Source organism: Phaethon aethereus (assembly GCF_964289735.1).
Source record: "Phaethon aethereus genome assembly, chromosome: 17".
In the NCBI taxonomy this organism is placed as follows: Eukaryota; Metazoa; Chordata; class Aves; order Phaethontiformes; family Phaethontidae; genus Phaethon; species Phaethon aethereus.
In genome coordinates this window covers 4,461,754-4,478,977 of record NC_138593.1, presented here as the reverse complement: position 1 = coordinate 4,478,977, position 17,224 = coordinate 4,461,754, and the positions used below count along the sequence as shown (strand labels likewise).

Genomic DNA, 17,224 nt, shown 5'->3' with positions numbered 1-17,224 from the left:
GAAAGTATGTAGCCCTGCCTTAAAACAAGGGAAGTGGCAGCAGGGAGGGGGGAATCCATGAGCCCCAAAGTCCCCCCAACACTGTGGGAGGATTTTGCATTTCCTGACAGTGAAAGGTGGTAGATAAAAGGTGAGGGACAATGTAGGTCCTGTCCCTTATCATCAGCCTGAAGCAACCACCTCCTGGGATAAGAGGATAAGCTGATGCTCGATCCAGTTTTTCTGATTAAAGCTGCCAACAACTAACAGGGATCCACACGCCTGCTTGAGGACCTGCAGCTCATTTTGGATGAGCCAAGGCAAGGCCACCACAGGGTGACAACCTGTGAACACCACCGGCTGGCACAGGGTTCCCATCTGTGACCCCTGAGCAAGCACCAGATGAAGCTTTCAAAAAAAAAAAAAAATCCCAAACCACAACATCCCAAGAGCAGAGTCACCACCCTGGGACCTCACAACTTAGTAACAGGAGAATAAATTTGGTGGAGAGCCAGCTTTTAAAGAGGCATTTAAAACCAACCAACTTCACGCCACCAACTATCACCAGGGGATGCTTCACGGAAGCAGCAGCTTTGCCAGCTTCATGTCTCACCGACAGAAATGAGCTGCAAACCTTTTGGAAACACACCCACCACGGCGGCTCCTGACCTCCCAAAATGCTCTCTCAGAGGTGGAAGCAACAGCCTGGCTATTCATCATTGCTTCCTACCATCGCTGGCTCAATGCCTGGGGCAGAATTAATTGGCCCGGCTTGTGAGAGCATACGTCCAACTTGATGGTGCTTCCCTGTCTCAGAAGAAACCACGAGCCCTCACTCAAACCCCTCCAGGACCACCACAAATAGCTCATGCATCTCCAAACCTGGGGAACATATGGCTACAGCCAACAGCCATGAAGGAAAAACCCACCAAGTAACCCTGTTCCTTTGCTTTTAGCAGAGACACAGCTTAAGCCTTCTCCGCCTCTGTGCAAAGACAGAGTCCGCACCATGAAGAACAGAGGGACACGCACTGCCCACCGGACAGACCCAACACGAGTGGTGCAGCCATGGCATTAGCAAGGGCTATCACAGGCACACTGCATTAGCGTCCAATCAGCAGCTCTGTTGATTTAATGGGGCCAATGGCTTGAGTAATTGATGCTTGTGATGGTCAGGTCAGAGAAGGAGGGATGCTCTCCTCCCCTGGGCCGGAGGGAAGTTGGATGCTCTATCAATCCCCATCCCAGCCCTCCAAAGGCCCCATCTGGAGTACGGAGAAAACAGACCAAAAGCGGAGCTTCCTCAGCACAGTGCGTGCAGTGGGGCTGGGCTTCCCCGTGGCATTAACGCTAAGCCCCCTCTACCCTCTCTGCTGCAGAGGTGCCCAGAGCCCCACCGCAGGGTTCATGGAAAGCATTTGCCCTGGGCAGGTAGGGACTCAGGGCACATTCATCCTTTTTGAAGGAACAAGCTCATAAAGGGGAAAGTAGCACAGACCTCTGAGCGTTTAAACACATTTCCATAACCGCTCACAATGATTCCCAGGCAGCAGCCTTCATTAAGCTGGAACTGAGGCTGAGAGAACCAATTAGCAGCATTAAAAAAAGGGGGGGATTAAACCACTGCTGTTATCCTCAAACAAGGAGTACAGGCCCAGCCTAATTTTTTATGCCTGACTTTGCTGGAAACAATGGCAAGTTAATACTCTGGGAAGGTGGTGTACACAGTATTTGGGATGGGCAGCCAGCTTGGTCCCCCCATTGCAGACCCAGGCCAGCTCACTGCACAGCACCGTTTGGCTGCTAGGGGAGATGTAAAATACAGCCGTTCATCCTTACATCCACTGCCATAAAAGTGCGGAAAGAAAAGAAAAAGGGAAATCCTGGCAAAGCACCAGTGGACACCTCCCTCTGTTCATCAACCCCCAGGGGCAGCTGGAGGAGGAACGTGCAGCTGCTAACTCCTGCCCCGCAAGTCTCAGCAGCCGCTCACGCCCATTGCAGAAGATGCTTGAGCTATTTTAAATCACATGGCAACAGAAAATTACTTTTTTTCCCCCATTCATTCTGTATTTTGGCAAATTCTTCAGTTTAATGCTGTGCAAAACAGTTCTACCGGCAGACCATGGTGGCATGGCCCTGATGCGTCCCTGCTGCCGAGCTCCTGCCGTAGGAACTGCTTTCTAAAGCAGCAAAATTATTTATCTAGTTTCCCTTCCCATAGACTCAACCTGCTCAGCCTCCATATCAACTCTGTCAAGTTTAGCCTCAGACTGGCAGCAAAGACACTCACCTGTGCAAAACACAAACCAACAGAAAAGATCAAATCATCTTTTTAAAGGATAAGTGTTATGGATTTTTTTTTTTTGTGTAAGAGCCATGAGCAATTATTTTTGAGCACAGAGATCTTAACCATTCATTTATCCTGAGAATAAAAGCGGGGGAAAGGGAAATGATTGCTTTTTCATTATTTGTCACACTGCCAGTACTGAAACGAAGTCAGAGGGCTGCCAGAAGATCTCCTTTGATCCAAATAAGTATCATTCTCATAAACATTTCAAATCTACAAGGAGAAAACCCAAAATCCCAGTCAAATCTTTCCACCATGATTCTAAAGATAAATATATAAACAACAAAAGAAACCCTCTTCCTCTACATATAAGACTTTGCCATTTCAAGTTAAGCACAAAAGCTTTTTTAAAAAGATGCTATTGCGGGGCAGGGAGGGGAATCCAGAACTGGACCAAAAAAAGCCAAGCTTGAAGATTCGCATCATCAGCCCAACATCATCACTCACAGTGAGTTAGAAACATTAAAAAAAAAGATAGAGAGATATATATAAAAAAAAGATTCTACATCAGGAACCAATTTACTTTTGCTGCTCCACAGAGCAATCATGCCCCAGGACCTGCAGCTAAATGGCTGGAGCTCACGTAACTGGAACAGCAAAGGAAGCAGCGGAGAACTTTAATGGCTTATGAAATTCAATTGAAATTGATGGTTGGAAAAGTGAAACATTTAACACCCTACCAATTTAATGTCGGTGCACGCACATGCACCTATGCACAGACACGTACACGGACGAAAAAAAGGCGGGAGCTCATTTTCCGCTCACTTATGTGTCCGTGACCCGCACAGCACTCTAGGGAAGGAGATGGCACCCTCATACAGTAACTTAAACAATATATAAATATTTTAAGACCTCCAGACCTTTTTCCACTGGAAGCTTTAATATAAAATCCATCTTTTGTGAAAATGGCAATACATTATTACAACCTGCCCCACCCACTTCTCTAAAAGATTTGAAGCCACATTCTGGATTTCATCTGGAGCAGGAACTCATAAACCATCCCTGCTATTTGAGAAGACTTTGAATAAACTGTTTGCAGCTGAAGTACTTTTCCAACATGGATCTCTTGTTGTCTCTGATGAACAATAGAAAAATATTGTTGACAAGGGTGTACTTTTCCATCAACTCAAAAATACAATTTTGCAGAATATTTTCACAGCTCAGCGGAAGGCAGAAAGAAAGACAATATTATGACTACACTGGAAAGAAAAAAATAATGTGTTATAATTAGCTCACAATAGTTTTCTTGTTGGCTTTGTCTTTCTTAAATGAGGTTCTCTAATAGACAGAGACCCAACATGACTTAGCAACCCTTCAGTCAAAACTCACATTAATTAGAGATTAACCCAAGTAAAACATTCAGAATTTGGCCAAAACATTTTAGAATAATGCTTATATTCACAATGCATCAGCAAGAACCACCAGTAATCTTAACATTATTACTTTTAAGTGCTCAGGTGCATGGTCAGTCAGGTGCTTTGGGATGCATCACCCCATCTCAGATGCAAGGAAGGAACTGCCATGTCCTGCCAAGCATCACCCTATCATTTATCAAGCACCTCGAGGAACAGGGATGCTGATGACTTGCAAAAGGACCAGAAACACTGGGAACCACCATGCCGGCGCATCCATCGCACTGCAACCATCATGCCCCAGAGGCAGGAAGGGAACGTGTTCATGCAGGCACTTCACACAACTGCAGTGTAATTGAGCTCGCTCCAGTGTGCTGTTCCAGTTGATTCATGGGGAGGCTTTGATGTGCAAATTAATCACTATAACTTTTAATTGAGCTAATATAAGCATCATATGCTGCTAATTACACAATGCGGGGGGGGGAATATTGCAAATGAATTTAACTGCTTAATCTAATCAGTATAGCAAGTTGTGTTTTAATTACAAATTGTTGTGTAGCAGCAAAGCATCTGCTGCAATTCAACGACTCCAGTCCCAAAGCAAAGACTCGCTGCATCTCACTCATGTGCTCGGCATCCAGCAATGTTCATCACAGCTCCAGCCCCACCTCAAACGCCGGGCCAAGCCAGCAGCACGGACCCAGGTGGCCATAGCCTTGGCTGGGGACAGCGGGTGCATCCCTCCATGGGCAGGGGGGACAGACCACCTGTGCCCAGCTTGCAGAAATGCCCACCCTGAACCCTTCCCAGCAACTTCTTGCAATGAGGGCTCCTTACGGACTCTTTTGAGCTTGGCATACTCAAACTCCACCAGTTTTAACACCTCTCTTAATCTGAATGACCGCTTCAACATGCAGAGGCAGAAATCTTTACGATCTTCCTCCAACTCAATCCCTGTCAATTCACATAAGCGACAATCAAGCAGTGCCTTTGTAGCATGTTTCCAATATGTCCTTACAGTTAAAGGGGAAAGGAAAAATAGAAAATGCATGAAAAAATAAAATGAGATTACAAAAAAAAAAACCACCACACTCTGAATTTGTCATCTGAGATAGTGCCTGAAGCAAGATTTTACAACCAAATTAAAATCCCTGAGTATTGTGGGGTTTAATGGAGACACTGATATAGCCAAGCAGCTATAGCATGGCAATGCACCTGCATAATGCATCACCTTGAGAATGTATTACCGTAAGATATGTGACGATGACAACATTCACTGTCCGACTGTACCTGCAGCAAAGAAAAACATCCACTTGCCGATAACTCTGCTGGTAATTAACTAGAGAGTTTCAGGGAGGAAAGAATACCTCTGAAATGTTATGGCAGAAACATGGTATCTAAAAAGCAAAAGCAATCTATTTTTTCTTATATTATTTTTTAATTTGATACAGCTTCCATTTGTCAAAAGGAGAAAAAAAAAAAAGCCCCACAGACTCCGAGCACATTAATGTGCTTTAGTTTTTGCCAGTTAGCTACAGTAAAGCAAAAACTTGTGGTATTTTGGTTTTTTTAAACACCAGGGGGCTGATTACTGTGAAATGATCTTAGGTTTCTCCCACTAAGTGGACAGATGGATTGCTACTTTTGCAACTTCTTTTTTTCACTGTTGAATTCAGTTGCTGGCAGGAGTCTCTGTTCCAGCGGTCCCCAGCATCGTTTCTCTCCTTGTACCCGCCATCCCGCTTCCCAGCCTGAGGCTGGGGTATATGGAAGAGGCTCTCCACACGGTGCAGGGATGCGCATGCACCCTGCAAGCCGAAGGGTGCACCCGGCCATGTCGGCACTGCTGGAGCCCTGCCTGTCTCCTGTGCCCACACTGGGGGAGAGGGAATGGCACTGGCATGCCAGAGCCCCACACCTGGATTTTCATGCTGGGAGAGACAGTGGTGGTGCTATGGAGAGAAATGCCACCAGCACTAGCCAGACCAAAAATGAGATCTCTCCAACATCTCAGTAAGCAAGCTGGAGTTTAAGGGGTTCTGCAAGGCAACAAGGAAACAAAAAGCACTGCTAGATGCAACCTGTCTCAATTACTTTTTAAAAGATAAATTTTACAAAGTGAAAACTGAAACACTCGCTGTCAAACTTCTTCCCTGCTACCCTGAGGAACTCGGCGAGCCCCTTCGCAGTGGTAAGCGACTCACGAATGGTCATGAACATTTTGGGTCTCCAGCCAGCAGCCATTGCATTCACAACCTGTCACGCTCACAGGCAAAACACAGATGGTTGGGAGAAGGACTTGGAAGTAACTCCTCAGTGTGCAGGGAAGGGAACTGCTCATTCAAAAGGTGCTTTTTAGGAACTGGTCCTCCGAGCAGACCCTGCCCAACATGCCCACTGTTGGGCATCATCCCACTGCACCCCAGGGACCGTAGTCCCGATAAGATGAGGATGAGGGACAGAAGGAGGAAACACTCAGTTTGATCAGAGGAAGAAAGAAGAAAAAACATGAACGGCAAAATCCCAGCCCCAGGAATGACTAAGCACAGAGCCAGGCAAGGCAGGTGCCAAGCTGGAAGGCAGCCGGGCAGCACACATTCCCAGATCCATGCCAGCTCTGAAGGTAAGCCGTTTTCTTGGGGAGAAAAATAAAAAAACAAAACAAACCCAAACCTAAAAATAAGGACCCAGTTCTTTAGCAAACTGCCCATGAGTGCTGTTTATAAGCATCCCCATCTGTTTGTATCTCCAGCTGATGCACAGATAGCAACATATGGGTCAATAATCGTTTATCTAAAGATAATGTGTCAACCCATCTCTCCTCCCGCTGTCAGACAAACCTTTTACAATAGCCACTTACTTTAACCCTGAATTATCTGCCTCTGCTCATCTTCAGGGAGGAGCTGCACAGCAGAGAAAGAAACAGGCAATTCCCTGTGATCTGAAAGCTCACTTTCTAAATCAAATCAATTTTTCTAACGTAATTTGCCTAATCTAAATCACTGACCCATGCATTTTCTCACAATCCTTTGACAAGAGCTGCACCAATTGAAGTAAAGCTAAAACACTTCAACCAGACCAATTCATAGAAGTCTTTAGAGGAATTCTTTCATTGCTGTAATTAATTCTTTAAGTACCACAGTGGGATGCTCTGAATTCAAACCCAGTCCAAGGAGTAATGATTATACTAATGGGAGAAGCTGTGCAGTAAATAAATGCAAGTGCCCTTCTGAAAGAGATCATTTTCAATAGAAGACTGCCATTCAGGGAGATAACTGTGTTTTGGAGATAATAACTCAGATGATGAAGTCTCACAGACTGGAGCCCAATACAATTCCCAGACCTGGCACACCTAACCAGGCTGAGCATTTTGACAGATACCCGTTAGAGCTGGGGCTGCTCCTGCTCTCAGCCCTTTGCTTACGATGGCCATGGTCCCACCATTACTGCTGCCTTGCACATGGGTCCATGTGGACAGCCAAAACAGCCAGCTGCAGACTCCCTCCCCACCTAATCTTCAGCTGCAGCTGAGCATTAGCCACATGTCAGGAGCAGCTGGGGGAGCTACAGTTAATCAGCAGCTTTTTAAGCGCATTAGACCACAGGCACACAGGAAGGCTGAGGGCTTTTCAGCCACGACCAAAGTGAACGGCTCATGTCGGACCGGGCTCACTGGTGGGGCGTCCACAGCCTTGTGGGGACTCGGCACCTTCCAGGCAAGGCCCTTGCATGGGGCATTTGGCCAGGGGACACAGGGAGCCTGGCAGCTGATATACACTTGGACTTGGCCATGAAAGGCACCACTGGCCACAGGAAAGCTAGCAGGGACTGCCATGCAGCAAGCAAGAAGGCATGGGGACAGAGAGCCTAGGGGAGTTTGGGAAACCATCTAGAAGTTTACTGGTTGGTTCAAGAACCAAAGCAGTGACTTCTCTTTGACTTTCCCTTTTTGTTAATTGGCTAAATTGCAATAAAGCCTTCTAATGCATTTAATGTGTTGGGCTGCAATATGCTAGGAGAAAGGGAGGAAGATATTTTAACTCTGGGTGAGCAGGAGGCTTTAATAAGACATAGCTGAAGCTGCACCCAGGAGCTGATACTCCACATCCCCTGGGGCTTACAGCAGACATCACTAATCTCATTACAGCACTGACAGTGTTGCAAATATGGAGGGTTTTGTGGTGAAATAAAGTTTGCCACATGGACATTTGGGTTCTAAAAGGGCACATCTGAAGAACAGCTCCTCAGTGCAGTCCCTGAAAAGATGTCCCGAAAGCCCATAGGCTGCCCAGCTCCGTCACACCAGGGAGGTGATGAGGTGGGCACCACAGGCTGGGCTCTGCTCTCTAGGAGAGTATTTGATTTTAGCAATAAAGGACGTTATCTCCATCTCTTCATTTCTGCTTAAGTCTTCCCAGAACAGTTTTAATGGGCTGACGCAAATCAAGCTCAGCAAAATAAACAAGTGTTAATTCAGCCCTGTCCTTCCCCAGCCAAACTGACAGTGCTCAGCCTTGTGATGCCAACACTGGGACAGCCCAAGAGAGCCCTGACACCCGTCCGCATGCCTCAGCAGCGCCAAGGATGGGGGTCAGAGATGCCAAGCAGCTCAGCCACCAAAACAAGCCAGCGCTGAGACATGGAGGAGGAGATGGCACCCAAGCAGTTCTTCATGCACTGCGGCCAATGGACCAGCCACACCACCTCAGCAGCCTCCCATCCAAGGTGACCCTCACTCCTCAAAGAGCAGTGGGAAGAAAAAAAAAAATAATCATCTGTCTTCAAAAAAATAACCCCAGAGCCCAGCTTCACCCAACACCTCTGCTCTCCCTGCCAGCAGGGCTTGAGCCATGAGACTGCTGCCCTGGGGCCCCTCGTGAGAAGGATGGGAGAGCACAGACCACATCTTCAATGATGCCTGCTCTCTTCTCTAAAGGCCTTTGAGATCTACAGATGGAAGAATGATGAACAACTAATATTTAAAAAGAAAAAAAATGCCTCAACTGCAATAAAATTCATGCTATCTTCTGTTTTTCTCTTGCTTGCTTTTCTTTAATGGAGTTGAGCCTTTTTTGCACCAATACTCATGCTAATAACTTTCAGTGGGCTACTCCTAAGCAAAAGACAGGAAATGAGTAACTGAGCTGCATTAAAAAAAAAAAAAAAAAAGGAGGAAACCTTTGTATATTAATTCTTGTAGCTGTCAGAGATGAGGATTTAATAATGTTAGTAACTAAGCTACTCCATTATTTCCAAACACCTTGGAGGAGAATGTCTTAGCGGGAGATGAATTAGATAGTGCGACTGTAACTGCTTTCTGAGTATCTTCAGAGCATAATCTATGGCTCATCACCACGTACATTTCAAGTCCTTGCCCTTTATTCTCCAAATAACCTCCAACTGTAAATGTATTTACATGCCAGGCTTAGCTCCTTCTTTTGGAACATTTCCCACTTGCTGTTTAACCGTTTGTCCCTCTTCTGCAGATTTGTCTGGGTTCGGTTTTGGACGGGTGATAAGGATGGAAAGTTGTGGATTCAGGTCACCCAATAAACGATGGAATGAAGAGGAGAAGACAAAACGTAGGCGGAATATGGGAGAGGTCTAATAGGCTGTGGAACGCTATGCCAAAGGAAGCGGCAGAAGTCCTGCTGCCTGCATCACTGAAAACTAGCCACGCTCAGGAACAGACTGTACCGAACAACCGTCAGAGACAGGAAAGGAGCTTATTCGCCAACTTTTCCAGCTCTAATTCCCATGATTCGGGGATGGCTGAGGCACGCTGGCCTTCGAGCTTGCCCTGATAGAGCTCTGCTGCTTCCAAGAGGGCTTTTACCATCCTCCCTAGATGCCTCTGTTGCAACGTTTTAAAAGCCTGTTTCATTGTGCAGGTCTGCCTCATGTCCTTTTTGCACTCAGTGAAAGACAATCAGACTTTCTGCATTTATGGGTCCTCTACCCCCAGCTCTCTAAGTGCCTTTCAAAACCACCAGTGACATTTCGGACTGCTGTAGCCCCACGGAGTCAGTGACCGAGGCACCGAGGGCTGATGGCTGTTGTCTCTCGCCACACTGGGCGCTCACACCGGCCGGGGACTTGCCCCACGCACACATCCAGACCAGCTCCTTCCAAAACTCATCACAGACTTGCTCCTTTTTCAATCAAAAATCTCAGTACCAAAGACAGTCAGCAGCTATACCAACTATTTGCTGAGTTTCTAATTACCGCTTGTTGCATAAAAACCCGCTCCATCTGCTCAAGGGTTCCCTTTTCGGGTGCATGGACTTGGTCTTTTTTTGGTACAAATTTAATTTTTGGGGGTTTTTTTTGGGTTTTGTTTTTTTTTTTTGAGCTGCAGCATAGATGTTTGTTTCAAGAGCTGGAGCATCCATTAAGCAGCTCTCCTTCCCCATCGTGGCAAACGTCTTGCTGCTAAGCAAAAGCTGTGGCTAACTGACAACAACTCTTAAACTGAGATATAAAGTAGTTGCGTCTGTGTCACTCATGCAAACAGCTGGCTTCAGCAGCCCAACTGCTAAATAATGTACAATGGTTCATTTTTCTGACTCAGGGAGGATCCTTTATGAAAGGAATGAAAGTCTCCGATGCTACAGAGCTATGCCCTAATCATTTCTGCATTTTAAAAATCTAACGCTGCTCACAAAATTAAGTAACATAAAGCCTGCTCCTTCCACTACTTTCCCAATCAGAAAAACGGGATTTAAATCACCTGCTGGCAGGTTTATTACAGGGCCCACAAGCAGATAAGGTCCTGTGCACCAGCTCTCTGCACTTAACAGATAATAAATCTCTGCTTTGCCATCTGTTTTTGAGATGTTCCCATACAAGCAAAACAAAAAAAAACCCCAACCCAAAGATATCTGCACCTCTAATTTAATCTTCTGAAGGATTTTATTTCTTGGGTAATGAGGATGACATTTCCCCCCTCTCTAGCAGAAATCCTTTTCCTCCCCAGGTTGATTCCCCTCAAAGGTCCCTGGGCAGGTGACCAAACTCTCCCAACGCTGCATATTTAGGGCACTGTTACCTCTGTGCAGATAAATGGGCTCGGGATGGGGACAGCTATCGTGGTGGCCAGAGGCCATCTCTGGAGCCTCTCAAGCCCCTTGGCTTGGCCAGAATAAGGATTTTGGTCCCTGCTCCTCCATTTAGCCCCAGTTTGAATTGTACCAGTGGGTTTTTTCCCAGCATTTCTTCCATCTAGGGCAGCTCTGTGGCACTACCACTAATGTCAGGCCAGACCTGCCTAACATGGGTGGTGCCCGTAACCATACCTCTGGTCCCTGCACAGTCTTTAGCTGGAGGGCAGCAGGATGCCCCAAGACAGGAGGACAGGGTCATGCAATAGGACAGCCCCAAGCACCGTGTCCCCAAGATCTACCATTGTTGTCACTAGAAGCCCATTTTTCTGCTGCTGCAGGTCTCCTCCTCCACGCTGGGGAAGCGATGGGGCAGAGCAGCTCTCGAGAGCCAATTGGTACAGGCACAGCGAGATGAGCAGAGCTGGTTTACACGCAGTTTCCAATTAGTCTGCTTAGCAGACCACAGCCTCGTAGAAACCCTTCTGCTCCTGGCTATCCCCCATCTCCTTAAGGTACCCCTTTGCTTCACCCCCTACTACCACCAACACCAAAATCAGAAAAAAATGAGTTAAAAGTCAAATGCTACATTTCATTTTTCTCTCCTTGTCTGAAGTTGCGAGAGACAAGACAGGACGTAATCACCACTTTTAAAATCATCTCCTATGACAGGCAAATTGATCAAGTGGGGAGGCTGGGCTGCCTTTGAACTTGAACAAACTGATTTTCCATGAAAGATGGTGTTTACATTGCCTCTCAATAGCCTGCTGAAATATGCATACCTCTTGCCATTTCATCACCAAAATTTGGAAAGAAAGAGTGTTTCAAAAAAAACAAAAAAGAAAAAAGGAAAAAAGAAAGCGTGCTCAAATCTTGATCACATAATAAATTCATGAAGCTTTCTGAATGCTGTCAGAAACAAACACGTTATATAAACAAAGAAAAGCTGAAAGTGCACTGCAAGAGAATTTTTGGATAGCGTGGAAGAAACGTTAATAATTACACTGCACATGAGACTGAAGTCCATCGTGTGAGGTACCGCGCAAACAGTGAAGTCCTTCCGCATTGAATTTACCCACCGCAGACACGCCAAGCAGCACTTGCATTACTTCCCATTGCAACACTCCACGGAAGGGAATGGAAATACCGAGGGAAAGCCAGACACCAAGCAATCCCCGTCCACCCCTGTAAGTTATCTCAGAGGACCACTTGTAATTTCTGCCTGCCCATCCTCACGTGGGAACAGCTTCCTCTGAAATGCCAGCTGGGAAACTCCCAACAGCATGAAATCAAAGCATCTTCCACAACATCTAGAGCACCACGGAGTAACTCACACTACCCAGCCTCTGTGGAACTTACTGCAAGAGGATTTGACAGCCGTAGTTGGGAAAGCATCTCCGTTACCACCACGTGCCAGCGCATCAGCTGAGCCACTGACAGGGGTAAGTGCTAGTGCTATGCCAACAAATCAAGTCACTGCTTGTCATTAACACACATTAGTTACATGTAGGCGGGGGGGAGAAGGGGGAATCAAGTTCATAGAATTTAATTGTTGAGCTGACAGCATTTATTTCAGTGTGCTGGCTTCTCATTCAGTGGGATGTTTATTAAGGCCAGAAAATTTTAGTTTCACTTGCGTCCCGCAGGACGTAGGAGATTGGCATCTCCCCTTTGTTCTCCAGTCGCACCTCTGAGACAGGACAGGTTTGCAGCCACCTGCATGAGCAAGACACATTGCTCGGTGAAGCCGCCTCTCCATTACAGCAACGCTCGTGCTTCACATCAGCCTCAACCTCTGGGGTCAGGAAAAGCAGCACCATGAGTTGCCATAACCCAATGCTACGAGTAACGATACTCTGCTTCCTCCACCTTTCAGCAAAGGGACCCTCCTGGGACAGCAGCCAGCACGGGTCTCCTGAGCAGCCTGGCTTCAAAGCACATTTCTGAGGAACTACAGAGAAGGGCAGGAGGACCCCGCTCATTATGGGGTCACCAGGGTGGAAACCTCCATCCCATAGGTACAAATGGCAAAACCCTACGTAGCCTAAAAAGCTACGTAGCCCAAATCCTTGTCATGCTCTATGGTGCACAGACTTCTCTCTCCAGGCCCTTTGAAACAAGGGAGTCCTTGCCCAGAGATGCTGTGCACACCAGGCATCTGCCTGAGCTCAAAAAGTGACCAAATCCACGACGGCAAACCCATCACAGCAATTAAATAAATGGATGCCATCTCTGGCTCAGGAATGCAGCCCTGATCCAAAAATCCTTCCTGAGACACAAACCACGTCCCAGTCTGAGAGACCCTCTGCTCTGATGTCCTACAGCTGCTCCTGGCTTGTATCTTCCTCGCCACGCTAAGCTGCTTTAAACACAGAGATAACAGGGCTTGGAGTGAGAGTCTTGGAGCACCTATCACTCCCAGTAATAAAATACAGAAAATTAATTGCACTTTATTGATTTTTTTTTTTAAATGTAACTATTTTGTCATTCAAACCTCAAGAGACCCTATTGATCAGCCAAAGAGTCAGGTGTCAGTGAATGGAGCTTTGCAACCAAGGCTGACAAACTGAAGAAAATAATCAAAAACCAAAAACAGTGAGTGATGTGGACTTCCCCATTTCAAATATACAAAGGAGGCTCCAGCATCAGTGACAGGATATTTCTAAAGTGAAAAATGCTACGCAGGGCAAATCACATTGCCTCCTGCATTCCCAGAGCGCCCAACGCCGATGACAGTGGCGATGCATAAATCCAGAGCAGCTTCACTGACTTCAGAGGAGCTGCTCTAGATTTACACTGATGGGAACTAAGATCAGAATATCTGAAATATCTTGCTCTAATGGATGCTGGAGCAAGAGAGAGTACGATAATTTCAGATTTCTTCCCCCACCCCACTGTCCCCCAGATCACATCAGTTCGGACAATCATTGCATAAAATGTTGAGATCTGCATTAATGCAGGGAAAATAACATACATTTCAACAGTTTGTATGATCACATTCTGCAAATCTCTTATACAGTAGATAATACAGGTCTTTCATTTTTGTGGCTGAAGAGCCTTTGCATAAAAAGTGCCTCCATATTATGTAGAGTGATACAGGGACACATGATAAAATAAGCATAATGTCTCTCCACCCACACCTCCCTGGAGCCAGAGCCTGAAAGCAATTCACAGGTCCTTCCTCGCACACAGATCATGACAGCCCAAGTACATTTTACACGGGCTGAAGTAGTCGGTTCGCTCGGTTCGCTCAATAAGCTTTGCATGCCCCATCCCCACGCTGCCGTACCCCCTGCCACCAGCAGCCAGCCCCGCGTTCCCACGCCTCCTCCGGGGCGCACGGCGCTGCCCTCACACCAGGCAGGGGAGCAAGACGGTGAGGTAGCATCAGGCAGAAAAACAAAACATTTAGGTCATTCATCCAGGTCATTCACAGGATACCTGTTCATATAACCTCAGAGACAGCTCTGCTGCCGCCAGCGAGGAAGGCGGCCAAAACCCCTGCCTAGATGCCAGCAACAAATAGGGGCCTGCTGCCAGCAAGAGACATCCTCGAGCTCGGCGTGAGCGGCCTTCGGCTGCCAAACACACACGCACACCCTCTGCTCACAGCCACACGCGCGCCAGCAGCCGGGCCGTCAGAGGCCCGGGGACAGGAGAGTGATCTCTTAATTGGACCTTCACAAAGCTATTTAGGGGACCTGCCTGACAGGTGAACAAATGCCACCCGCTTTGAAGATGCTGGAGGAACCCAGCCCGGTGCACCTCCATTCCCCGAAACGCAGCCTGCCCAGAGCTGGTGCTGGTGAGGGGGAAGGGAGCAAAGGCAAATAAATAGAGAAAAATGGCAAGCGCCCAACTCGACCGTCTGTGTGAGCTGGGAGCTTTGCAGAGATGGCAGCACCACGGCATGACTCATGCAGGTGTCTCTCCTGTCTGCAACAACTCAAACCAAGATGTGGTTCGTTAACCCCTGTAATCCGGAGGAAAAAGGCGACTCGGAGCAGAGCGAGCTGCAGCAAGGTCACCACAGCCCTGGAGGGAGGCGTTCCCAGGCACTGCTGCCGCTCGCCTCTTTCGGAAGAGGTTTCCCCAGACCCCAAACCTCCTCTCCACACGCAGATGTTGCTGCGGTCCATGCCAGGGGTAGGACAGGGCAGGGGCAGTGCTCCACTACAAAGGCAAAGGGATGCTACAGCCTAGAGAGGAGGAAGAGGCGCAGGCTGGGGACGGATTCATTATTCACAGCTTGAGCTGAAAGCTCCCTGCGAGTTTCTAACACACACGTTGTGCAGGGAGGCATTCAGAGAGCAGGGGAGAGGGATGGGTACAACGGTAGGTTTGCAGCCACAAACTGTTTCAAAGTGGGTTTCCATATGTTTAAGCACTCGGAGCACTGGAAGAATTACACCCACAGCCCGATCTCACCATGGTAGCTACCCACACAGGAGGAGATGGGCAGGGGGAATATCAGAAATAAGATTATCATTAATGTGTCAAACCAATAAAAAAAAAATTAAAACACGCAAAAACCTGCTCCTGCGCTGCTCTTAACTCTCCTCGAATAAAAGGAGAGCTTCACTCAGCACAGGGCGTCATGCTGGCAACAGAAAGCCAATGCTCCGCTGGGGCAATACTGATCCGCGGGCAGCTCGTGCTCTGCGTCCTGCACTTGGTGCCCCACTCCCCACAACCTGCACCACACTTCCTGTGCCCCGCACCCCAAACCTTGGACCTTCCCATGTCCCACTCAACAGGATTTCTAAGTGCCCCCGTGGCTTCTGGCACCCCAAGGGAAAGGGAGAGCAGGGGGGCAGGGGCAAGCAGTGCTTTTTGGGGCATGCAGAGCAAGGACCCCCTCTCTGTCCATCTCCCCGTACCCCCTCGAGGCAGATGCCTCCTTACTTGCAAATTGTTCCTACTGTGCCTCTAGGGACCTTTCCCTGTGCCCTCCCCAGGAACGACGGCTTGTGCTATTACTCCACCCACGGATCACTCTAAAAATCACCTAAATCACCTATTTTTCACCTAAAATCTTTCTGTTTCGGCATATTGCTGAAGACCTGGTGAAGTTTCCCCAGCAGCCCAGGCTCCACACTATGGCCAAACGCAAGCAGCGTCCCGAGCAGCAGCAAAGGCCAACACATCACTGAGCGGCTTCAGCACTGATGGCCCTTAATTAATTTGCTTTTAACAACCCCTATTTATTAAGAACAACATCTGCCAGGGAGCTCACATGAACAAGCGGAGAAAAATGCTCCAGGAGAGAAATCCTGCAAAAAAGACTTTCCCAGGGGCAGCGCTTCGCCTTGCCAGCGTGGGGCAAGCCCTTCCTCCGCAAACACCCACGAGTGAGACACAAAGGGCTGCTCCCGAGTGCAGCTGAGGGGGAAAAAAAAAGAAAGGAAAGAGGAAAGAAAAAAGAGAGGGGGGCTGCAGGCTGCGGGTGTGCTGCCCACGATCGGGAACCCCATCACAGCACACCCATGGGCCCGATCCTGCTCCCCGCCAGCCGAGGGAAACCCACTGTACTTAAAATTAAGCGCAAAACAGGCGGCACAAGCATTATTTTAGCGGGGATTTAACTCCTGTACTTCTTTGCCCCCACCCCCCACCCCCGAGGATGGCCAGGGGCGGCGGGGAAGAGCGGGGGATCGGGACCCCCGTGGGAAGCCCCGGCCCCGAGCGCTCCGGGAAGCCCAAACTTTTCCTCCCCCCGCTCCAACCCAGCAGCGACCCGCCGGCAGCAGACGAAGCCCCGGGGCAACCCCCACGCAGGGGGCCGGGGACCCGCGACACGCGTTGGGGGGGGACGAGGACGGGACACGGGGAGGCGACTACGGAGGCAGCGGGGGGGGCTGCCGCAGTGGAGATGGACGGGGACAACTTCGTGGCCCCAGAGAGGTGTGGGTGTGCGCGCGTCCCACCCGCGGGCGCGCAGGGCAGCGCGGAGCGCCCGGCGGGCCCCACCGCCCTCCGCGACCCCGCTGGCGGGAGGGCTGGGAAGGGGGAAACCAGCTGTAAAGTAAAAAAGAGAAGGAAAACAAACAAACAAAAAATCAATAAAAATAGTTTAAAGCACCCCCCGGGGCGGGCCGGCACTGGCGTTACCTCGGCACAGGAGCAGCAGCGGCGCCAGCAGCAGCGCGGGGCCCCGGGAGACCATCCTCTTCGGTCCATGCCCAGAGGTAGTCATGGCGCTGATTTATTTGGAGAGGGGCGGCTTAACGGAGCGGGGGGCTGGGGGTGTCGCGGCGGAGCCGCTAACCACTCCCCCCGCTCCCCTCCGCTGCGCAGTTCCGTCCGGCGGCGGGGCCGGGCGCCCCGCCGACGGGGGGGGGGTGTCCCGTTGCCCGCCGGCCCCGCGCTCACGGCCGCCCCCGCCGCATCGCCGCCCCCGCAGCAGGAGCGGGAGCAGCTGCAGCGCTCCCCGGGGGCAGCCG

The 17,224-nt window shown here is 48.9% G+C and overlaps 1 protein-coding gene across 1 annotated transcript in view; it reads right to left on the bottom strand.

The window, feature by feature from the left end:
* TMEM132B (transmembrane protein 132B) overlaps positions 1-17,005 on the bottom strand; it is a gene marked incomplete at its 3' end in the record, with an annotated part of 250,204 nt that extends 233,199 nt beyond the window's left edge. The window contains exon 1 of the mRNA XM_082007704.1: positions 16,893-17,005. Within this exon, the coding sequence (XP_081863830.1) occupies positions 16,893-16,977 (85 nt within the window). The 5' untranslated portion in view covers positions 16,978-17,005. The remainder of the gene's footprint in view (positions 1-16,892) is intronic.
* Positions 17,006-17,224: the final 219 nt, after the last annotated feature.